General features: G+C 35.2%; 1 protein-coding gene across 1 annotated transcript in view; it reads right to left on the bottom strand.

Moving 5' to 3' along the window:
* The window catches only part of ITGBL1 (integrin subunit beta like 1), a 127804-nt gene that overhangs the window by 60651 nt on the left and 40553 nt on the right, over positions 1-26600 (bottom strand). The window contains exons 3-7 of the mRNA XM_065743209.1: positions 13387-13533; positions 11643-11765; positions 6916-7056; positions 4742-4882; positions 2445-2591 (exon numbers count right to left, since the gene is read on the bottom strand). Of these exons, the coding sequence (XP_065599281.1) occupies positions 2445-2591; positions 4742-4882; positions 6916-7056; positions 11643-11765; positions 13387-13533 (699 nt within the window). The remainder of the gene's footprint in view (positions 1-2444; positions 2592-4741; positions 4883-6915; positions 7057-11642; positions 11766-13386; positions 13534-26600) is intronic.

Here is a 26600-nt window from a genome sequence, read left to right as displayed (position 1 = left end):
TCCTTCTCTATTACATGTGTAACTGGAACTACTGAAAGTAAAAACAGCCTGATTAATGTAACTGAGAGAATATATAGTTCCTCTGTCTTTATTGCATCATTTGAGAGTATAGGAATTCCCACTTCCAGTTCAGTATGTCAATATAAATCTCTACCTACGTAAAACAACTAAGAAATGGAAGACCATGCTGAAGTATATTTCTTTCAGCAGCACCCATGAAACAGCATGTTATTCCTGTGAGTGACTAAGGAAAATGAGGACTCTTCATTCAAGAGCATAAAAGTGATTGCAAAAGAGCTGTCAGAATCACTGTTGGCTAACCCAGAAACAAAAGATAAAGGTGTGCAGAAATCATTCTTCAGGGACACAAAATACAAGGCAAAGACATAAACTACTGCTACCTCTCTGGGCTTTCCTTTCTACACTCGACTCCATACACGACCAGCCTTACTACCAGATCCTGTTAAATAAGGACATTCTGTACTTCTCCAGCAGCACAGTAGATATACTCTTTTTTGTCCTCGTGCCATAGTCAACTGAAAAATATTACAAGAAGGTGATCAAAATACTAATGTTCAAATGGGAAGAAAATGTTTTCATTTTCTTTGGAACTTCCTCTTCCTTGTCACAGTATGCTTTCAACTTACTTCAGAAAAACTGAGGCTTGTTTTGCAAGTCCAATGCCTTTCCCTCTCCCAGAAGACTTGACAGTAGCTGTGCTTGAATGGATATCTTTAAATTGTTTCCTTCACTTGTATGAGTTTTGTCCATGACAAAATATAATGGTAAGTAGTAGGATTTGCATATCAGACCAAGGAATATAAATGTACAGGCTCAGTGATAAGTTTTCATAGGAAATAAACATATATATCCTTTCAGATGTACAGAAACTTTTTTTTTTTTTAATTCAGATTACAGTGGAAGAAAGGAGAATTCAGGAAGGTCAGTCTCCAAAGAAAAGCCCCAGAATCCTAAAAGGCATTCTTTTTTCTAAATTTAAAATATAAACAGAAAAAAAATATGAATTATATTTTAAAACTCCGTTTTTATTCATATTCAATTGTCCTTATGATCATCTCTTTTTCTCTGCTATTTGACTCAAAGTGTGTGATGCTTTTTTTTTTTAACCAAGAATACTGATTTCAGCCTTTGTTGTAAAAATCATATTACTGTCTCCAAATGTTCTATGTACACAACACAGCAAATGAGGAAATAAACATTCAAATTCCAATCAGAACAGGACAACAGTGAGTCTGTATTAAAAAATAAAAATATATAAAATAATAAATCAAATTCAAAGTCTTTTTTTCTTTTAGTTATAATTAATGCAATAACGAACAATAAAATATTCAAATGTACGTTACATTTAATTCGTACTCAAAAATTCCTTTGAGAATTTTTAGCAGTACTAGAGTGGTTTAATCCAGCAGAAAATTCTAGCACAACAACAGAAAAAAAAAAAAAAAAGAAAGCAACAACTGCTGATTTGTGTATTTTTTAAGAGATAGTTAATGCTGCATTTATTAACTTATGAGTTGTTATATATTTACAGGAATATATAAATATGATTATTTCTGCACTAACTTAGGTAGACAGTGCACAATTTATGGCTACGTTAAACAGTATTTGTGAAGGGAGAAATTGCAAATGAAATAACATTTAGGGTCAAATGCAATAATTCAAGACCAGCTTTAGACCTTTCCCAGCAAATGCTTAAGTAGGCATAACAACTTCAATTACCACAAGTCTGTGTTGTGTTTACTTTTTTTCTCTTCTATTTATGAGAAACACATTTCACACTTTGACAGATGAAAATTAGCAAGTCCTTTTCCTTCAGAACAATGTCTCCTTTTGCTTACATCTTGAACTTCAGTTGTATGTATGAGATTGTGTATTATTGTTTTCAAAGATTTGGAAAGACTACAGTGTCACTAAGAAATGTTCATAAATTAAAAACCAGGGGCTAATTAGAAAAACGAACAACAGTGTTTTCAAAATCAGTCCTTGATTCGTTAGGAAACATTGTTTGTCAGTATGAATCTGCACAGCTCTGTGACAATGGCGCCACCACATTTTACACAGACTGAAAACTGGTTTTGTCAAAGACTAAAAAGAACAGCTCCACCTTTTTAATATATCCTTGTCAAAACTGCAGCAATCTTCAAAGTTTCCTTGAAAAATCCGCAAACATATATTCATTTACTCTAGAATCATAGAATAGTTTGGGTTGGAAGGGATCTTAAAGATCATCAAGTTCCAACCCCTCTTCCACCTTCATATTATCTACTCCCTTCTAGTATCTCAAAAGTTAAGCAAGTCTCACTTATGCACATTGGTCCAAGAAAGTTCATATTTTTCAGTACCAATAATGTTGGACATCTGTAAATATTTTTTACTGGGAGTGTACTTTGAGAGCATGAAAATTCTACCAGAAATTTGCTTACCTCTTCCAGAGCAAGGTAAATTAGAATTTCCTTTGCATTTCTTAGCACTTTCCTCAGCTGACAATGGACAAGACTGTGGATGTTCACACTTCTTCCCTGTCCATCCTTCTTTACAGTCACACCTTCCACAATTGCACTGTCCATGACCTTTGCAATGAATATAGCTTAAGATTAGCTTTCATGCTGATGACAGGCTTTAAATCTTGATGATTAAAAGAACGCCATCAAATTTCTGGTTTCATTAAAGAATCAGTTTGGCAAAAGTACAATCAACTCATTACACCTACTTTTTTTTTTTCTCACAATAACTTGCATATCATGTCATTTGAGCTACATTTCCTTTATTTTTTAATTTTCCCATTGTCTGGAGAAGTGGGGCCATCAAAAATTAAAATTTCACTCACCTTTATGTTTTTGTTTTTGATTTTGTTTTTCTACCACAGCTGCAGCATATTCTCCAAGTAATGTACTAATACATCTTTCATATACTTGCAGTCAGTGTGATCCATTGATGCAACCAATTCCACACCAATTCCAAGCCTCAACCTATTGCATTCTACTACATAACAACATGCATGTAACAAAATTCTGGGCATGATCAATCCTCGTATCTGCAAACCGCTGACAATAGGGCAGTCAGATGTGTTTTTGGAATCTCCTTAGCTACCCTGACACTTCCTGGCCATGTCTAAATACAACATAAATGCAACTTTCACTTTGCATACTGATTTCAGGAAAAGCAATCAATTGAAACAAAACCTTTTAAGGACAGTTTCTTTAAATAAGGGTGACATCCAAGTTGTTAGAGATGGAGCCACCCTAAGGATTGAATCTGGAATGCCAACCAGACAATGCATTTCCTATATCTGAACGCTAACATACCCAGATGAAGTAAACTCAAGTTGCCCAGCTCCCTTAATTGTGAGTCTCTTTGCATGAAGCTGAGGGATTCTGACCATACAAAAGGTTCCTTGTGCAAGATGAAGAAAGCTTAGGCACAAGCACGGAAATTCCTTGCTACAAAATGAAATACTTATTTTCATGAGCTGTGACTGCAGGTTAAATCTGTGAGACAGATCAGGAGCAAGTGTGGTAACTGGGATTGTTTGGTCTGAAGAATCGGAAGCTGAGGGAAGACTTCATCACTCAACAACTGTCTGAAAGAATTTTGTAGTGAGGAGAGTATCAGTATTTTCTTTCAGGAAACAAGAGGTGGAATGCAAGACAGTGGCTTCAAGTTGTGCCAGGGAAGGATTAGATTGAATATTAGACAACATTTCTTCATGGAGAGAGTGGTTAGATATTGGAATATGCTGCTGAGGGAAGAGTTTGGAGTCTCCATCACTGCACATTTTTAAGAGTCACATGGATGTGGCAATAAATGACATAGTATAGTGATGGCAATTGGTAGGTCAAGTTGACGACTGAACTTGATGATCTTAACTAGGTGATTTTGAAGGTCTTCCCCTCAATGACTCTATGATCTTTCACACTGTTCATATAGCCATCATTCACTGGATACAGGACTTCAAAGCATTGATCAGATCTGCACTTGTCAGTGTGGCACTTTCTTGAAAACTGTAAATCAAATGTTCCTTTCATATCTCTGTCTAACAATATTTGAAACTTAATATTGGCTTACATTACATTTATTAAACATATTCACTTATCAGTTCAAAGGGAGAAAATGGAAACGAACATTCTACAAGCTGTCAGAGCAGCCTGGTCTACTTGTATTACTAAGCTCAAAAGAACAATTTCTCGTTACTTCAGTTATTTCTTTTCCTTGAAAAGTGTTCAAAGCCTCCTTTTCTGTTCCTTGTTTGCACATGTACTCACTGACAGGTTGCTAATTGGTTATATGTTCTCTTATTTGGATATGCAATAACAAGTATGATCAAATTTAAATTTTCTCAATATAAGATATGTATTTTAAAATTTCAGACATTCTCCATTTTATCTGACTACACTGAAGACTATAGTATTAGAAAGGAATTGCTCACATAAAAATAGTTGATAGTTACAGAGGGAAAAAAAGCTTTAAGATTTTTTTTTATTTTGAAAGAAAATGTCTATATCTATATCTACTATCTATATTACAAAATTATGTCTTTAAGTTTAAAAGCCCACCCCTCTAAAACAAACAAACAAAAAACAGCTAAAGCCAAAAACAACTTCAGCTTGGTGTAATTAAAGCTAGGGAAAATGAGAACTGAAGACAAAAGGAAGAGCAAGACCAGGCCAGTTGAGCACTTCTACTACAGAGACACATGAGTTCCTTTTTTCATTCCTCTTACCTGAACAAAAGTCATCAGAATATCTATCATACACTGCTTTGCAGTTTCTTTCATCACACTCACAAGTATCTCCATGAATATCTCCCCAGTCACCAGTTGGGTCCACATCATGGCATGTACATTCTCCACATACACATGTGCCTAGGAATCAGAAAATAGGAGAGGGAGAGACAAAATTAACTTAGCAACTTAGAGTATTAATAGTTCGACTGCAAAAATTTTCATGTTAATTTTCTGCTCTTATGGGAGTGTTTAATGACAATACTGCAAATGTTAATTGTGAGTGTATGTTCAACTTCTATGATTTAAAACTTTCCATAATTATTTAGCAGTAATACTTCATACGGGCAAGTTTGCTTCAAGTTTTTCTTGTGGTAGAGCCTCATTAGGATTCAACAAAAATTGTAATACCCAGAACAGTAGAAAATCTTTGATATCAACAATAATTGGCACTGAAAATAATAAGAATATACATCAATGCTGTTTGAATGATTTGGGCTTAGGTAATCTGGATAAATAATGAATATTAATCATAAACATTTATACTAGAAAAAAAAAGGAAATTCTAATGCAGACAAAAATAAGTGAGAAGTTAAATTTTTGCTAACAGGAATACCAGCACAGATCTACTTGAAAATGATACTTTTCCACTTTTCCCAAGTCAGTATTCATGACCACATCCCACTGTTCACAATAAGAAAGGAAAATATTATACATGACAGAAACTTATTTGGAAATACTTCTGGAGAATGATTTATTCTCACAGAAACAACTTCAAACTGAATTTGGATCAGATGTCTTGGATATTAGAATGCAAAGCACCATCCCATCAAAGTTAAAAAAATATATAACGTTCACATCTGGTCTCAGATGATCAACTAGATGGTGGAGAGAGAGAAATAATTTACCCATTTTAGCACTGAGGTAAACACTAAACAGTGAGATACGCTTCAATATTTAATTTTAGAATGGGCAAGACAAGATGAACTGTACCAATATCACAATGTTTGTAAACATAGAAATCTAGGTAAATAGGAATAAAGAGAGTAGAAACACTGGGAAGTGACTTTATGTAGTCAAAAGCCTACACTATTTTTAATATGGATAAAATCACATAAAGATGAAAAATACATGAATTTCACATAAAATGACATATTTCAAATTTCAGATTAAATGTGACAAGAAATTATTTCTCCAGTGCAAATTAAATCTGAAATATTTCTATGTGTATTTTTTCCAGAATTACTTTTTTTTTTTTTTGTGCCAAGACTAAATGAGCTTACACGATATCTGTATTTCAGCCAGTCTTTAGATTTTCTCATAATAAAGATAAAGTTTTCTAAATGCTCTCAGGATAATTAGATTGTTCACAATACAGAAGGTTTTGTCAGCAGAGATGTTTTTAAGAGAAGTATCTATGAGACTTACACTTATATTCTGTACTTTGGCCAAAAAGTAATATGCTATTTTATCTCTTTGTTCAATAAAGCCAAACATAGCAGCTGGTGAATACTAAATCTTATTTTATGCTATGTTTTTGGTTTATTTTTTCCCCCAAAATGTTAGGTTTAAATAGAAATATAAGGCAAAAAATTAAAATTCTGGGACTTGATGCAAGGAAAATCTAACTAGAAATATATTGTGTCAAATCTACCTTTCCAACTATATGTGTTCTACAGCACAGTTACTGCACACTTCTTTGATGCTCTTTCAAGTTTCATTGAGAGAAAAAAAAAGGGCTTTCCGTCTTCATTTTCTCAAGTTGTTGGTGCTTGTTGTTCTTAAAGAATAGGTTGGTACACTGTTCTGTTGCTTATAGCACCGATCCATTCAAAGTCAAGTCTGTTAATATCTGATTTAGTAGAATGGGTCTCTCACCAGTGGAGGTATACTGAGAAGTTTTCTGCTCAGTCTTACAGAAATGAAGGATGAAAAAAAACCTTTACTGTCTTGGGTTAACTTCATCTAAAAATGAGTATATGTATATATAAGTTTTTATTGAAACAGAGATATACATCCACTCACTTGGAAATGTATGCTCCAGTTTAAATAAGTGAGAACAAACTAGAAATAATCAACAAAAATGACCTATATGTCCTATTGCAGTAAATACATATTTTAAAAGAAAAGTAATGTATTTTAATATGTGTAAAAGAAATGCACAAATGACACACCTCTATTACTGCATATTTTGCCATCTGGAGATGTGCATCTTTTCTTGATCTCCCAAGGGGTGATGTCACACTGGAATTCACATTTATCTCCATGCCAACCAGCCTCACAGTAACAGTTTCCACAGTAACACTGTCCATGGCCTTAACCCAAAACAAATTTTATACAGTGAGAAAGAGGCAAGCTCATATGAAACATTAGCATTGTAACTGTTTTGATACTTTTACTTTTAAAAACTTTAACTTACAGACTCAGAGTAGAAAACAATTTGTAGACTGCATGTATCTACGTCAAGAAAAACAAAAGATATCTGCTCCATACTTTTCGGCATGTCTTAAATATTACATTGGGATGTGCATGCCCACAATACTGCGCATATCTTACAAGGCACTGTTTTCAACTCTTCAGATAAGTCCAAAAGAGACAAATTGATTTACTTCAAACTCTATTCCTTATGTGGCATCTCTTTTTACCTAGCAAGAACAATTTTGAAGACAGATAAATCAGATCATGATAGATAAGAATTAGTAAAATGAATGTTTTAAGTAAAGCACTTTTCTGTTGAGGAGATACATGGGTCATCTGAGACTTCATGAAACAGGCTACTGAGCATTTTCTTCCACTAAGGCACTTCTACCACATGCTTCAATGACAATAAATAAATAAGTAAATAAATAAATGAAATTAAGTAGCTGCAACTCCTATTAATCTTAAAGCAATACATTAATTTAATTACTAGAAGGATACAGGAGCAAGTCAGGATCTTGTCCTTCTTTCACTCAAGTATATTAAGCATTGTTGTCTCCTTCAGAACATACTCAGTTGATATATAGTCAGTAACTGTCATAGACTAAGTTTAGACCTATGGAATACATTTTTTTTTCCTGTGTTTAGAATTATATATAGAATTTCCACTACAGTTATTAGGTGACATGAAATGATAACAGAAAAGAATACACACATAACTAAGCAATCAATACAGTTTATGATATTGCATATTATCAATAGGTTGCTCTCAAACAGCAGACAAGAAAAGGGGAAAAATGATGAAGTAAATTAATTTAAGCTGTTGGCAATTATTGCAGATTAAAACATACCCACTTTGTCTTTAATTTACATTCATATAGTCCCAAAATATGAACTAAATAATGCAGTTTGACACTACCTCTTGCCCTTGACTGAAGATAAAGCTGCTCCATTAGAGCACATAGCCTTAGAGAAAAAAGATCAGGATCAGAATTTAATTTGCTAAAACTTCATGAAAAATATGTTGCAATTTTATTCCAAAGTTTGTGTAGCCTAAAATATCTAGTGAAGCAGAAAAAAAAAAAAAACAAGTGGCTGAAACAATTCAAATGAAAAGCTTGATATGTTGTTATAACTGTACTTTACCTAATAAATGTTTTGCTTAAAAATGCAGTCCACTTCTGCAAAGATTAAAATGCACGTTATCCAATATTTAAGATTTGCATTGGAAGGTTTTCCAGGAAAAAACTCCAGCTCACAGCAGGCCTTAACAGTATGTGTATAAATATAAAGTTCTGATTATTTTTTAGCTTGACTCCCCCTGAGTTTGTCTTTTTGAATAGCAGTCTCCAAGACCTTCCTATTTCCAGAATGCTTCAAGGGAAATAAAGAATATGTAGCAACTTAGTAGGTGCTACACGCAGTGTGAAAGCAGAAAAGGCACCAATTAGGTTATTCTCTCTGTGAGAGCAACCAGAATCACTGAATCACAGAATTGTAGGGGTTGGAAGAAACCTCTAAAGATCAACTAGTCTGACTCCCCTGACAAAGAATGCACCCTAGCCCAGGTTGCATGGGTAGGAGTCCAGGCAGGTCTTGAATGTAATTCAGGATTTTTTGAGCACATAAAATGTGTAAGGCACCTTGTACTGATCTCAGCTGCATATTCTGGTGTGTATGTTTGTCTTAATGATTCCACTGCAAATTAGACCCAATGTTTTCAAATTAAATAGCAAGAAAATGAGGAATATGTGATGACCACATATCATCACAAAAACACAGAATTGTAGGGGTTGGAAGCGACCTCCAGAGATAATGGAGTCCAACCCCCTGCTAAAGCAGCTCCCTAGCCCAGTTTGCACAGGTAGGCATCCAGGCGGGTCCCACACACATTTGTACAGAACTTCCTATGCATCACTTTGTGGCCATTTCCCCTCGTCCTATCACCACACACTGCTGAGAAGAGTCCAGCCTTGCCCCTTTGCATCCCTCTCCTTAGATATTTATAGACATGGATCAGATCCCCTCTGAGTCTTCTTTTTTTTCAAGGCAGAACAGACCCAGGTCTCTCAGCCTTTCCTCATAAAGGAGGTGTTCCATGCCCTTTATTGTATTTGTATCCCTCTGCTGGACTCTTACAAGTCTATCCCTGTCTTTTCTGTACTGAGGAGCCCAGAACTGGACACAATATTCCAGGCAAGGTTTCACCAGGGCAGAGTAGAGGGGGAGTATCATATCCCTTGACCTGCTGGCCATGCTCTTTTTAACCCATCCCAGGATACAATTGGTCTTCTTGGCCACCAGGGCACATTGCTGGCTCATGGCCAGCCTGTCATCCAGCAGAACACTCAGGTCCATCTCCTCAGAGCTTCTCTCCAGCAGGTCTCCCCCAGCCTGTATCAGTGCATGCAGTTATTCCTCCCTAGGTGCAAGACTCTACACTTGCTTTGTTAAACCTCATCTGATTCCTCTCTGCCCAGCTCTCCAGCCTGTCCAGGTCTCACTGAATGGCAGCACAGCCTTCCAGCGTGTCAGCCATTCCTCCCAGATTTCTATCATCAGCAAATTGATAGTGGATTCTATCCCCTCATCAAGGTGATTGATGAAGATGCTGAATAGGACCAGACCCAGCACCAGCCCCTGAGGAGCACTGCTAAGTACAGGCCTCCAACTTGACTCTGTGCCACTGATCACAACCCTAACATCCGACAGTCAGAGACCATTTCTAGATAAGTACAGTTTGCCTGGGTTGGAACACCATTTCTTTTTACTTCATTAATAAATCTGAACGGTACTATGATGGAAATCCCATGGAAGGAAAGAATGGATAAAAGATATTGAAGTAAACATCAGAGTGGGAGAGAGAAACCATAACTATACATGGGGGAAGGGTCTGCTTCTTCTGCTTTAAAACTGTGCATCTTCGACCTGTCAGGTCATGCACTGTCCAATTTTTTCTGATTGAACATATAGTTTATGTTCTGGAAACATTCATCTTAGAAAGCAAAGCAAAATCTAACACTCGTACACTAAGTGCAGTCTTACAGTGATCCAAGCTAGTAAAGCATGCCTATAATTTTTCATTTTTATTTTGTAAGGTTCCAAATCTTACATAGGTATGAAAGTTTTAGGAATTCCAAAATCTGAAAACGATTTTCCAATTCTTACATAGGCATGGAATACACCAACCTTTTTGTCCACATACATCAACATACTTTGATATCATTAGGCACATAAAACTAGTTTTCTTAAGAGATTCACCTGTATTGTTTTTTAACATGGTGCCAGTGGATGAAACAGGGTGAAATAAAATACTACGAAAAGACTAACAATGTCAATCAGCAGCAACGCAGAGAGAAAAACTGACAAAAACTCCAGGAGAATTTACTGGAACTAAGTGATGAATTTGTATCACAGTTGGTACCACATCCACTGTTTACAAGCAAATAAATGTAAATTGGATCATTAACACTTAAATACTATCGCCTTCCGCTAATTTTATTTTACCAGAAATACTGTCCTCCACTCCTAGATGTGGACTTCAGAGGACCATTCTACATAATTACTTGCATTTAAAATCCTTACCTAATCCCATGGGAAAAAAAAATGTAGTTCTTGCTGCCATAAAGGACACATGAATAAATACAATTTATTTTGTTTTCCCTGTAAGCATTGAGACAGATAAAGATTTTGGATTCAATTAGTTTGTCTTTTTACATACACACTCATGCAAGGCATACACTATTATCAGAGAATGAATATTCTAAGTGTAGTGCTGGGTACTCCCATATGCATATGCATAGCTTGTAAAATATTTGTAGCAACTTTCAAGAACAAACCTCCCTATTAACATATGCAACAGCATTTGTAATGCTAGAAATGCTGTGTATTACACAGTATTTAATTGCTAGGTTCCTAATTTATAATGAAATGAAAGCACAATTTTGATCTTGTTTGCACTCTTACAGCAGAGTTCATCTTATTCTCCTGTGTTTTCTACCACAGATGAAGATCTTATTCTTTTGTTCCATTCACATTTTATCTCCTAAATTGCTTCTGAGTTCTCATCTCACATTTATTCTCATTCCTTTCTAAATTTTGCTTTCTTGCCCAAAATTCATAAAAACCTGTTTTTATTTTCTAATTTTTCTTCTGCTTTCTCCCTGACCTTCCCTCTCACTGTCATCTGTGCCACAAAACATTCATGTTACTTATTTTCTACCAAAGACAGCTGCAGTAGGATATGAAGTACACTAGAAAATTAGCTCTTTCAAAAATGGAAGGATGTGGAAGAGTTTCTTCATTCTCTAACCTCCTTTCTACCTCATTTTTGCATCTCAAATTTTAACTTTAAATCTGCTAGAAGCACTGTTTTTGTTTTAATTCATACATTCATTAGAAACATGTTTTATGTTTATGTAATAATTTTATAACAGACTACCTTCATCATCTCCAGTCTTACTGTACTAACTGAAACACATACCTGTACAAATCTCTTCAGTCTCATCATCTATGCATTCTCTGTCGTCACATTCACAAAATTTACCATAGACCAGTCCACTTCCTCCTGAGTTTACACATTTACACCTGCCACACTGACATGTGCCTGCAAACATTTAAGACATAACTCAATGACTAGAATTTAAGGAAAGTGTTTCATCACTCCATCAGCGACAGTATATATTTTTGATCAGGATAAAACTAAAGATAATATAACTAATATCAAACAAATTTGAAGTAATCCATGTCAATAAGAAGTCTAATCTTAGCTGTAAATAGATACATTAAAGTGGTTCACTCTTAATATGCAGAATTATATATTTTACTATGTAAAACTCATTGCTAGGTTTGTCTGACTTAATATATATACTTGAGGCATTAAATCAACTTTAAAAATTATATCTTCTCCCAACTATTGAGAGATGCTTAGTCATCTTCTCAAGAATAAAACCTGATTTTTTCCATCTCCACAATCATCTTAGATGAGAATAAGAGTTTTGTTATGAGAACCTGAAAATATAATTGTATAATTTCAGAACTTATTTGCACTCTACTCTTTAACCTCCTTTTATGCTTACATGAGGAATAGAATTTAAAAATCTTAAGACTCTATCAAGAAAGAGATTAGTGCAGCAGTATATTAGTTAACAGACAAGCTAGTTGCAGTGGATTAAATTCATAGCATTATTGTGGGTGAATTCTCAGAATAGAATAGACCTTACAAGATACACTAGAGGTATAGTAAAGATACTCGTCCATTTGTCAAAACAGCATCACAAACAGCCTTCAAATTGAAAGGGCTTAGAGAAAAGTGGGATGAAGTCATTTGACATTTGTCTCCCTTGATTTAAGTATTTCCAGGACCCCTGAATTTTTTGGAACTGCAGAGTTGAGTTCTCTCAAACATGAACCAAAGCAGAAAATTTTCTTACATATTACACATATTCATCCACAGCTGCACCGCAGGCTCCTCCATGGCTGCATATAGAGATCTGCTCCACATGCTGCCCATGGGCTGCACAAGGACAGCCTGCTCCTCCATGGGCCTCTCCTGGGCTGCAGAGAACTTCTCCTTCTTGTCTGGAGCAATTCCTGCCCTCCTTCTGCACTGACCTCAGTGACTGAAAGGCTGTTCTCTTACATTTCTCACTCCTCACTCCTAGCTGCTGTCATGCAGCAGGTTTTTCCTTCCTTAAATTTGATCTCCCAGAGCACACCCAGCATCACTCATCACTCATGGCTCCACTCTGAAATGGGGTAGTTGCTGGGCTCTGCTTGCACTCTTATATCCCCACGCTTCCAAAAGTTTGCCATGTAAACAAAATATGAGCTCAGAAGTTCTAAAAAAATTGCATAGCTTATAAACATTCTGAAAAAAATATTTGAAGTTGTGATTTCTGCATTCTAGTAATACACGGACACACACAGAACTCTCTTAATGCCTTAAATAGAATTTATTGATGTGCAGAATACCTTACACAGAGGCACTTTCATCAACCTGAAGAAAGGAAAAACTACGATTTTAAAGTAAGCATACTAAATAACTGCACACCATATGAACAGGAATGAGCCTACAGGAAAATCATTCATTTTAATATATGCACAGTTATTTCTCAGTCTCCTGCAACATATTCTACAAAATTCTTAATTAGATGTGAAACCAGTGATGCTTAAGATAATAAACAGGGAATATCTTAAGCCATCGAAACAAACAAAAGACATCTTACTTGCACCAGAGCAGATGATATCTTGAGAATTCTTACACATTTCATTGCTTTTCTTCCGAGTAAGGTTGCAAGTAGTTGGGTACTGACAAACTTCTCCATACCAGCCTTCATCACATTTGCACTTCCCACAGTCACACTTTCCATGGCCTAGCAGTAGAAGGAAAGAGTGTGTTAAGTCCTTTTTTTTCTCATTTAGAGAGCTGTATTCTATAATCATTTCTTTTTTAAATTAGATTCTATCAATTATAGACTTAAATGAATATAATTAATAGATTCAATTAAAATCATTCATATGAATTTATAAATATATATGAATAAAAAAAATCTTAAGTGTGTAGAGACACCTGAAATCACTGTGGCCTTGAAGTCTAATGTATGTCTAATGAAATCTAATTTTGAGATATTCAGAAAAAATATTTATTTTATGACTCCTGTATGAGCAACAGGCTTTCTTATTACTTTTACCTCTTTCCCATTTCCATGCTTCTCTACTCTTTAACAGCTAACATAATAAAACTGGATGTTCAGAGACTCCATTCACCCCTTTGGCCAGCTGTTGGCAAAGGAGGGCCAGAAACCTCAGCCTGAGGACACTGGAATTAACTTTTGTGACACAAATTATGGAGAGGTGCATGGAGAGGGCCAGTAACAGTGGCAAGCAGTAACTTCCTCATTCAGCAGATACAGCACATCCCACCTATACTGAAAGGTGAAACTTCTTTTTGCTGAAGGATTTTGGCTAGTGGTTCATCCAGCTTTCACTCATCTATTTAGAATCCATTTGGTTGTTGCTGCACAAATGAATTTTGCATTTAAATCGTAATTATTGGGAATGTAGGATGTTTTAATACTCACAGAACTATATTTACTTACAATTATTTGCTAAATGTGGAGTGTCTTAAGGAACAAATGCAGCTGCTTAAAGGTTTCTTGTTTTTTTTATTTAGTGAATAGTACATTGCTTAAAATTTGTAAGATATCTAATAGTATGAAGAACTAGAACAATAAAGTTTTTATATATTGTTTACTTTTCTTTAAATATATCTAAATGCACAGACTATGTGACAATTTGCAATATTTATGTTATACTTATCACCTTTCACATTAAATTTTAGGTGCAAATTTCTGTCTCTTAATTAGTTTATCATTCCTTTACAGTCTTACATATTAAATACAAACAAGACTTGTAAATCCTTTAAAATAGAGTATATTGTTTAAAAATTAAAACAAAAAAAATTGTATCAACTGAAGTAAATGATCTTTCAATCACTACATCTCAAAAACGGAATCATATCAGTGTGGGTTTTAAATGCACTTGTTACTTGCAGTTTGGGTCAACTGCCTGAAAACAGAAACCCAGCCTACTGCAAATGAGAAGGAATTTAAATAATTATTGTAAATAGAACATTTTAAAGAGAAAAAGGAGTATAACCTGTTTCTCCATAGCATTTTATTTGCCTTCCAAGATGACCCTAAGACAAGATATAAATCAATAGCTGGAAAAAACGTAGTGGAAGAACACATGAGAAAATCAAGATCATTCTTGTTTTAAAACAGGAACTGTCATCTTCTTAAAAATTTTGAATAACTCCCTGGTGGTAAAAGAAGGGGGAAAGAAAGAGCAACATATAAAATATATAATAAAAACCTACTCTTGTGATTTCCCTGCTTCACTGACAGGCAGCAGCATAAGCCATTCTGTAAAATCGAGATAAGTCCTCAGGTAACTGAAAAAAACTAAAGATATAACTATCTCTCATATAGTACTTCTTTTCAAGGATTACTTATTACAGTGACTTTGCATTTTCCATGTCAGACAATCCTGTGATTCAACAATTTCATTTCTGCTGATGAACAAGAAAAAATGGATGATTTAATAAAAGCAGAACAGATTTTCCTGTTCCCATGCCTTAATGACAGAGTAAGGCAGGAGCCATGGCTGGTTAATGCTGCTGGCCCTGCAGCAGTAATCTCTCTATTAGAGATTCTCTAATGTAATATGTGATGCATAAAAGAAAAAATAATTTAACTTAAATTTATGCAGATGCTTAAAGAAAATAAGTAAGAGATATCCATGAGAGTAGTCACTCAAAGTAGATTTTGGCTTCATTCAGCAAGAATTAATGAAATTAACAAAAATTGATGAAATCAAACTGAGAGGAATAACAAATCTCTTGCACGTGACTGAAAACTGCTACAAGGAATTTAATTCATGTGACTTTGTGAAATTGTATTCATAATTTTCATCTTGATCACTCACTAAAAATAACCTAATTTTCCCCATCAGAAAACTTTTTGAGCTGTAATGCAGTGACAATATTCTACTAAGAAAAAATTGGCTGAGAGGAACTATACTGCAGGGTAGAAGGGAATCAATCTATCTGCAACATTTTAAGTTACTTGCTGCACATTACCTGTCACATAATGATGCAGTAGGTAATGCAAGTCAGTGGCCACAGTAATCCCCTTCTTATTTACTTTCCACTTCAGCATGCACCAACAATATCATTCTTCCTCACGGCAAAAAAATAGGGATGTGATGAACTATTAATCATATATGCTATGGGCTGTAAGAATATTCAAAAGGGTACAGAAGTTTTCTAATGGTTTCAGATTCCTTTCACAAAAGTTTGTGTAGGATCTCCTTCATTGCATATGGATTTCTGTTTTAAATGAAATCGTATGAAATATTAAATAAGGAGTAAATAGCACTATGGAAGCTGTGAAGTAATACTGTAACATCCTAGAGGGTAAATTCTACTATCAAATGTGAGACCCAGGCATCTGAGGATGTGCCACATAGCGTAAGTGAGCTACAAAATCTTATTAAATAGTTGGCCAAGAAAGCCATATCTCAGAATAAGTGATGACACATTTGCTTCATTTTACAAAAATTGCGGCAATATAAAGAAATGTGAAACATACATGAATTAGAATTTAACTTTAAAAAGTAGAGAATATGGGAAATAATAAAGTCTAAAGGAAGTTCTAGAATTCCTTGAAGGAAAAGCCCGTGTCTTTGGGCTGTAAAAGTATCAGATTCAAACATGTGGAAAAACCTTTTATAAGAAGGGGCTTTATTTCTAACATGATAAGCTATGATCACTTCAGAGAGTATATCTAGAGCACACAGGGAGCTCACAGGGTGGAAAATGAAACTAAAACGCAAGGAAAACTTCCTGATGTCCTATATGGAGGAAGTGAGAACAGAAAATGTTCGGCAGGGTCAGATCTTGCAAAATTGCAAGTACTAAAATGTACTTTCATCATTCAAATAAAAAGAAAATAGAAAAAAAAAAAAGACATCACAAAGCAGCAAAGAGCATTAAGATTACAGATAACTTAGACAATCCAAAATGAAATTAATACGGACATGTTGAGTACAGTTGTAAATGCAGTGCAGCTAATGATACAGGCCATGGAAACCAAAATTAATTATCAGTGATGAGAACAAAACAAATACATTAAATCATTTTCAGTGAGGTGTCTAGACCATGAGGGTGAGATACCATATCTCCACTCCGGAGTACTTGCAGTACCCGCATATGAAAAGCCAGTTTGATAACAATGTTTTTTAATAAATCAAACAGACTGACAATCAAATGTCTGAAAAATAACAATAATAAGAAACTCTTTTTTCCTTTAAGACAAAAGAATGTATGTGATCTGGGCAACTAAAAAAACTTTATCTGACCTCATGGGTCCCTTTTCAAGAATTTGAAACAAACTGTGAAGCATTGCACAACTAGAGATATTGAAGTAGTGAGGAATGGAATATAAAAAATAACATATTTATCCCAAAACAGACCACGTTAATTTGACCTGGTATCTGTCTTTAAAAGATTACTGATATTTCTAGAAAGGGAACACAAAGATAATCTGAACATATTCACCAGATACAATACCACTTAGGAAAAAAATAATTCTGGTTAAGGTATGCTAGAAATGCAAAAGGATCACAACTTGATTTAAGGGAAGGAAATAACATTAGGGTGAATGTGATATTACTGGAACAGTGATATTTTAAACATTTTTTTTGGAACTAAACATATGTTAATGATGTTCATACAGAAATCCACTGTATGCTAACATTTGCCAATGGCTAAATGATCTAAGACCTCAGTGAAAAAGTGAAGATGAAAAATCATACAGAATGAAATGGGCTGACAATCTTAAGGTTTTAAATAATAAAAGTGGATTTAAATTAGAATTACAAATCACAAGGTCACACACAAAGACAAGGAAAAGATGCTATAGGCTAAGGCCTTCCCTATTGGAAACAAGAAGGACCTGAGAATATACTCACGTCAGCTGTGGAAAGATAATGTGACTAAGTCATTTGCCAAAATAATCTGAGATACACACATTGATGACATAACAGTAGATAACAGAAAATGGTCTCAAACGATGAAAATCTACACATTTGTATGTTAAACAAACATGGATCCAAGTTGTACTGGAAAATTATGTTGAGGTCTCTAAACTTCAGAAGAATGAGTTTTTCAGGCAAATACTCGTGGAATTTTAGCCACTTAAAAGATTGCAATAGAAACATAGAATCATCAAATAGCCCTAGTTAAGTGGTAGGGACAGACGAGGTTCAACAAGTCCAACTCCTGGCTCTGCACAGGACCACACAAAATTCAAAACTTAAGTGACTACTTCCTTAGGAAACCTGTTCCATATTTGACCACCCTTTGGTGAAGAACCTTTCCCTAAACCCCAACCTGACCATCCCCACACTAATGCAGCACCATGCCATTCTCTTGATTCCTGTCACTGTCAACAGAGAGCAGAGCTCGTTGCTGCCCCTCTGCTCCCCTCGTGAAGAGCTAGTAAACATGATGCCACTGTAAAGAGCAATGGTTAGGAGTTAAAAGATCTCACTCAAAAGATGATAATTAAAACCACAGTTCAATTGGCTAATCTCATTCTTTTGCCTATGAACTTTTAAATCATTCAAAAAGCATTATAGAAATGTATTTCTACTACATATATGCATTCCTATACATCAAAGAGCGAAGATATAAAGGTGAAATCTCTGTCAAAATGTTCTGAAACCAGAGCCAACCTCTGTGTCTTTGAGGTGCTAATCCGTAAGGATAATTTCACTAATATCACTAATTACAGCTGTAATCCATCATGAGAGACAAGTACTTCTGTAGAATGACTCAGATCCTATGTGGGCTGGACAGTCCTCTGAAGATGGATGCCTTTCTTCAGTAAAATACTGGTAAGCATACAATCACTGGAAACACAAGTGCTTGGACTTTGGAGTCTTGTGCAATACTAGACATGTACATGTCCAAATAAACATTGGTTCATTTTTTTCTCTTCTGATTCACTTATGCACACAACAATCCATGTCAGGTTTAAAATGTTTTGACATAATTTGGCTAAGAGAAAAGGAGATAGCTATCTGTTTATTTAGAGGACAATCTCAATAAGCTTATGAAAATAATTATCTTACATGATTACTGCATAAACCAGAAACTGAACTGGAACATTGCTTCTATTTCTATCCAGCAGAAGTTATAGCATTCTGCAGTAGAACTGCTATTTTTGGGCCTCCCTCTGGAAAAGATTCTCTCTACTTTTGTGCCATTTTTGATTTAAATTATTTTGATTTCCTGCTAATGTTCATTGCTACTAAAAGCTCTGATACATTATGCTGGTTTCTCACTGGGAGTAAATAATCAAAACAAATGACTTCTTTAATCACCTACCATGCTCTTCCACCTACATGTACCTCATTCCACCTACCTTTTACCTGTAAGGTGGAAAGAGTACCTCTGTCTAGAGGTAGCTAAAGTATAATCATTTACTTGTTAAACTACAAGGACCAAGCTTTTAAATAAATTTTTGGTTTAATAAGCAGAACTATTGGAGATACTAAAAATGATGGATTACTTATTTGTATGGTTGTACAGCTTTAGTTGTAACTCAGTAACTCTCTTAGTCTCTTAGAGGAGTACACAGGCTCCATGTGTCTGACCAGACATTAAAATACTCTCTAATGTCCTTGTTTTCACTTATTTTTAATAACTAAAGCCCAATTACTCTGAAAGCAAAATTTGTCATACTTCTCATTTTTAAATTGTAATGAAATCAATATCTTACAGACAGGTGAGATTTAGCATAAGAATTCCTTTCTACAGCATAAAGCCAGCATCTGAAGGAAATCAGCAGCCGGAATGATAACTCAATTAGGCTTCATATTTTGCATTTAGCAGTCACTGAGTGATTCACAAACTAATTTTCAAATGTAAAAAACACTTCATTATGTAGGTGAAGAAATATGATGAACTTGTTATGTATTCCTTCTTCAAATTGCGATGCTAGACAGGAAGGTCAATCGAGCTGAAATACTTGAAAATTTGGGGGAAGTAAAAATTAAAGTATTCATCATCAATTTCAACCTAGACCAATACAGTGAAGACATAGGGTGAATAGATCCTTCAACTGGATTACTTTCTTTCATGTTGTTAGTGAAGCAGATATTGCTGTTTTACACCAATGTAAGCTTAGTGTAAACACTTCAGAGTATGCTAAGATCAGTGTATGGCCTATTCTGTTTAGGTACATTTGAGAATATCAGTATCTATGCTTTGTATTAAGCTGACATATATCTGCGTATCTTCTTTCTTTTCCATTTTGTTGTTGTTGTTGCAGTTTAAAGAAAAATCATTAGATATTACCACCTTTTTTTCTCTCATGTCAAAACACTTCAAGTGAATCTCTATTTCTGACTGGGGTCTTAGTTGCTCATGTTGTGCTACTTTCAACAGAACCCAACTACTTTCCAGACTTCTGCAGTATACCATAGAAATTCTGGGTTTTCACAAAAATACTGACTTTGCCTTCTCCTCCCAGTTGATTTGTTTCTCTGTCTATGTTGACACACTGGCCCTGGGAGGCTAACCTATAAAATGTTTAAGAGAAGTGATGAGACTAAAGAAAATCTCCAAGAAATTGATGATGATAGTGCCTGATGACAGTGGGATTTTTCAAGCCAGTTTTGTAACTGAAGCCCCTTCATCATCAAACTACAGCCCCAATAAGAACTGCAACAAAGATTTTCAAAGGAAAACTGTAGGCCTAGAGGGAGGATAAGAAATTGAACCTTTAAGTAGTCACAAAAGGCTTCTAAAAACGCAGAAACTTTGAACTTACAAGTTCTTACACTGTCTTTTTTTATGCTTATTTAGAGTATACAAATCATGAATAAAAAATACAAATCATGAAGTACCTCAGAATAACAGACACAAGAATTCAGCACTATCCTTTGGCAGATTAAATGAGTCACTATGATGAGAACTCTTCAGGTTTGTAAAACAGTTTGTCTCTCACCTTTGTATAGTGATTGATACAGGGCCTGGAGCACCTCTCTTATGAGGCAAGGCTGAGTGACCTGGGTCTAGTAGTTTAGTGAATAGGGATGGTGATAGGAAGATGGTTGGACTAGATGATCTTGTAGGTCCTTTCCAACCTAATGTACCTATGAACCTATGTCTGTTCAGCCTTGAAAAACAGAAGACTCAGAGGGGATCTGATCCATGTCTATAAATAGGTAAGGTGCAAGAGGCAAAGGGACAAGGCTGAGCTCTTTTCTACAGTGTGTGGTGATAGGACAAGGGGAAATGACCACAAACTGAAGCATAGGAAGTTGTGCACAAATGTGCGTGGGAACTTCTTCCCAGTGCAGTGACGGAGCAGTGGCACAGCTGCACAGAGAGGTGGTGGAGTCTCCTTCTCTGGAGACGTTCCAGACCCGCCTGGACGCCTACCTGTGCAACCTGGGCTAGGGAGCTGCTGTGGCAGGGGGTTGGGCTCCATGATCTCCGGAGGTTTCTTCCAATCCCTATTATTCTGATTTCGTGATTCTGTGATTTGATTCCCCTCCTCAACTTCAAGACCATTTAAAGTGGACTTTCAGAAATAAGACAAAAGTAGTGACAAGTTATTTAAATTTAGTTACTGTTGGATACACTTCAAAAATAGAAGCGCCATAAATTGTGTTAAATCATAATGCCAGTAGAATGTAGGTCATTACAAAAGTAATGCCTCCTATTTATTTTCTTGTAAATTATAACAGAAAATAGCTACAAAACACTATTTTTCAACATAGTCACTATCGCTTACATGTTTTCAGCAGCAATGAATAAAAGTCTGTGTGCTGCAGCTGAAAACATCTGCACCAGTGGAGCATCTATGTTTCATCCTGTTTCACATCATCTATGAAAGCATCATTGCTAGGAAGGTTTTGCCCACACAGTCTTTTCATTGGTCCAAACAGACGGAAGTCTGAAGGCACCAGAATTATTATCAGGACTATAAGTGGGTGAGGGAGGACAGTTCAGCCAAGACTGACAATGTGTTCCACAGTCTTCAAACTAATAAGAGGACTAGTGTTACTGTGCTTTAAGTGAAAGACTATCTTCTTCTCTGGCCTGCTACACTGTAAGCTTTGCACATAAACCACCCTTGATGAATTTGAAGGCATTCTGAACTCATATGGCAGTGGGTAAGTATCCCATTACTATCCAGTGAGAAAGGTTGACTAAATAAAAACTCTGGAAGTTCAAGTCTTCAGCTTTGTCAGTGTCATGATGTGGCAGTCAGAGTTAATAGTTTGTCAAGGTTCTAGGAAATCCAGAAGGATAAGGATTAGTTTTCAAGTTGCAAAAAGTTAGGTATAAAAGCTATTTCTATTATACACAGACTGCAGTATTATTGATAGTAACAATCTTTTTGATCAAGAATGAGATTATATTCTGGTGTGGTTTTCCACTGATATCAAAGTAGACATTGTGCAAATTAGTTATTTTAAAGTATCTTTAAAAGTGGAAATAGACTAGGAAATTAATTTAAAAAAAAAGCATCTAAATGTTGCCCTCTGAAGTATATTTTAGACATCAACATGACTAAAAAAATGGTGGCAGAAAACTATTTCTAGAAGGCAAAAAATTAGTATCTGTTTACAGAATTTGAATCTTATTTTCTTTAAACCATGGCCAAAAAAAAAAAAAAAAAGAGAGAGTGAGAGAGAGAGGGTATACTCTTCACTGCTGAGACCAAGGTTATTTTAATCTGTCCAGAGAGTTTATAATTAATTATTTTATTTAGTCTTGAAACTGTAAAGCAATCTTAGTAACATTCCAATTGTCAAGATTAAAATTTAAATTGTATTAATGATTATGAAAGCTTTTCTTTGCTCATACTGATCATAGGATGTTTTTACTATATACTGCCAAAATTGTGTATTTCAGAAACTTGGAACAGCAGTTTCTTAAAGAGACCAGTAAGGGTTTTTCTCTTTTACGTGGTGGAGTACTTGGTTTGATTTTTTGAATTTCTTATCTCTTCCTGTTCTGTTAGTTATTAAAAATCAATCACAGGAAGAAAAACTTTCTTCTTAATTCTTGAAATTTCTCTGCAAGCAATTCTGTATGTCAGGTAATATGGTTATATAGTCCTTTCACTTTCATTTACTTGCTTCTGCTTAAACCCAACATAAGGCATTAGAAACCAAGTTTTCCAAAAGTACGTATTAAAATAGAGGAAGACAGAGCATCTCAGCCTATAAAGAGTAATGGAGATATATTATTAATCACATTTAGACCAAGAGAGGCCCTTGTGCATGTCCAGATGTATTCGCTTTTCTGGCTAGTATAGATATTCAGTCTTCCACTTAGCCAATATTAAATTATCCCCGTGATAAAGCATAACTTTGCTTCAGTTAATAATCTCAGATTCCATGTAGTTATACAACATTTGAAGAGTTCAGTTATTGAAAAGGCAAGTGATTTTTATTGTACAGTCATTTCACTGAATCACCTAGCTACCTAGATACAACTGTATTGTTAGCATTTTAACTTTTACATTAAAATCATTGGTAATACCTATTGATATAATGACATATCTGTTGGTATATATACATTGGTATATATCACAACTAGACAATAAAATAACTGTTGAGGAGGTTGACGATATCTCTACAGGCCATCTGGCCCTACCCTACAACTCAAGCAGTAACTCCTAGAGCCACTTGCCCAGGATCATGTCCAGATAGCGTTTGAATATTTCCAAGAAGGAAAACTCTCTCTTGGACAACTCATGTCAGAGCTTGATTACCCTCACAAATAGTGTTTCCTGATGTTTAGACAGAATATCTTCTGTTTCAGTTTGCTGACACCTCTTCTGTCACTGAGCAACAACAAGAAAAGACAGGCTCTGCTACCTTTGTACCTTCCCTTCAGGTATTTATAGGCATTATTGAGATCCGTCCTGAATTTTCCCTTCACCAATCTGAGAAGTCCCTGCTCTTTCAGCCTCTCCTCAAACAAGATATGCCCCCATTTCTTAATCATTTTAGAGGCTATAGACTGGACTCTCAAGCACCATTTCCCTCTTGCTTCTGGAGACCAGACTAGAACACTGTAAGTCAGACCACTTTTTACAGATTACCTACAAGAAAACAAACAAACAATCAAACAAAAGAAAAGCTTAAACTGTAATAAAATTCTAATTAATTTATTTTAATGAAAACCACAAGGTTTTGTGAGATTACATCAATAAGGAAAAAAAAGATGAGAATAAAATATAAAATATTCCAACTGCTTGATTTATATGTACTCTTCTACATTGTTCCATTAGACCATATCCAAAACACCAAATTAAAACACATGGTTTGTTGTTTTGTTTTCTTGTTCTTTAATTGTTTTTTGAGGTCAAAAAGCTACAGCTAACTTGAGAAGATCTTCTGAAAGTACATTTTGTGGTAAATTCTGAAATGTCATCGTTTAAGGAATTTAATGTGAAAGATATCTCCAGAGTTCCCACTTTTTGCTATTCATTTTATGGACAATGTTCTGAGACCAAATTGTTTTTCACAGCTTGAATCTTTCACTTAAAGACTATGTAAACTGCACATTTTTAAGTGAAGCACAATGTACTTAACTGTTCCACAAGTAATTAGTATAAATAATTCTGTACATATGTGTACATATAGATAGCTCAAGAATCAAAGACAGTATGTATTTTTACTCTAACTGTACCTTTTAGTACAGGTAAAAAATATAATAAAAAAAGGATACTCCTGATTATTGACATTTTTTCCCCCCCCCTCTTGGCTGTGAATTCAAATTTCCTATAAAGTGAATAGACTGTAATAAAAAACTGTAATAAAAATCAATTAGATATTTTGAATGAATAAAATAAAGGAAAGCAACACTCAGTTGAATCTTTTCCAGTTTCTTACCCTGGAGGTGGCACAAGTTGATATAATTTTAAATGTGATTCATGCTGTTTAGACAGATGATATAAATATCTCAGGGAGACAGAGATAATTTAGTTTTATCAATCAAAACAGTCTAGAGTCAAGGTTTCTGTTAATAATTCAAAGGTTTCATGAAAGATTCCTTACTTATTTTTAACCAAATGGTTTCTCATTTTTTTTGAAGAACAAAAAAATCAACTTTTAAGTAGGAAGATCTTTTAATAGTTTGAGCCAATATTCTTCTTCTTCTTTAGAATAGTGCTTTTTAGTCAGATACTTTTACAATGTAGAATATGGTTCAAGTGTTCTACATAACAAATAAACTTATACTGAGACATGAACTGTTCCATTCCTTAAAATAACTTGCAGAGAAGGAATTAATACAAAAGTGCTTTACATACTCAGGTATGTAGACACTTTATTTTATATTCTAAAAACTACATTCCTGTGGGAAAAAGAATTACAAACCCAATAGGTTCATATTTGTGTTATTATGCTCAAGAGCAGAAATAACTGAGTTAAATAAACCTTGTTTCCTGAGTCTGAACTGGTTTGGTGTGTGCTCAGGGTCTATAAAAAATGACAACTCAGGCTCTTTACTGTCTTCTTCCACTGTATGTGGCTACACATGGAGCTTTTGTCTCCATGAGCCCAAAAATGCCGATTTAATACGGACTGATGTAGAATTTTTTTTACTTTCCTTGAGATTAAACAGCAATATTTGGCTTCCCTCCCCACCCCTAACCCCTAACCTTCCCTATAACAAACAAACATTAAAAAAAAATCTCAAATACTATTGCATTTTTATTTTAAAAAAGGTACAACAAATTATTGTTCCCCCAGAGGCCTGCCCAAGAGCTAGTTAACTTGATTCAAACCATCAAAAGACTTCCAGACTCCCATATGCATGAAAAGTAACCATTGAAAACATGTTTGCTGGCTGGACTGGAGATTTTGGAAGCCTTGTCTGTACTAGAGCTCTCAAGTTTTCCAAATGTGAATCTTGGTCTCAAGAGAGGGGAATGACTTCTAATGTTTCCAGTTTCAGAAAGCTACAGAGCTGAAAATCTAAGAAGCAGAGATCATTGTTTAAGGAAATCTCTTTCTAAAGGCTCATTGAAAGGAAATTTGAGAAAAGCTATTTTCCTTCTGTATTCAACAAGTGAGAAGTTTGCAATGAAGTCCGATTTCATCCCCAGTTTCCCTGCTGTCCCTACTGATAGCAACACCAAAGCTAAGGGCATTCTGCTCAATGGTCTGCAGAACCATGGCAAGAAGATGGTACTAGGGTTTGTCCCCTTCTCCATACAATAAAGCAACGTTATTCCCACTCCAAAATGACTTGGAGCATTGTCTTCTCTCTTGAGATGACTTGACAGGACCCCCTCAGCTTTAGCAGAGGGGTCGGACTAGATGACCTCCAGAGGTCCCTTTTGATCCCTGTGATTCTCTAATTGCTCTCAAGAGAGGTGCAGAGACTGGGAACAGGTTGTTGAAGAAAACAGCTATGTAGCATCAACATTCACTTGCTTCAGAAAAAGGAAATTTCTAAACCCTGGGTATTGCAAAACATTTTCTGGGAAGATCTCTTAATTCATCACTGGATACCTGAAAGTATTATTAATGTGAAGTTTATAGCTAAACCCTAAGATCTTTATCACTAAACTCAAGGGTTAGAAAAGTTATGACCAAAAAAAGTTATGATTAATGGTCGTGGCAAAGAGTTTGCTGGAGTTCAAAGAGCTTTGGGACAGTGCTGTCAGACACATGGTTTGATTTATGGGTAGTCCTATGAGGAGCAAGACTCAAAAATCTGTATGGGTCCCTTCCAATTCAGGATATTCTATGATCCCATAATTCTATATCCAGTTAAGTACAAAGTGATTTTAAAAGTAACCAGTATATCTGATCACTCTGAAAAATATTTATCCAGAAA

This window comes from Cyrtonyx montezumae, unplaced genomic scaffold, assembly GCF_038088225.1.
Source record: "Cyrtonyx montezumae isolate F1298 unplaced genomic scaffold, pur_monq_1.0 scaffold_3, whole genome shotgun sequence".
NCBI lineage: Eukaryota > Metazoa > Chordata > Aves > Galliformes > Odontophoridae > Cyrtonyx > Cyrtonyx montezumae.
The sequence above is the reverse complement of the archived record's forward strand: the minus strand, read 5'-3'. Positions and strand labels throughout refer to the sequence as shown.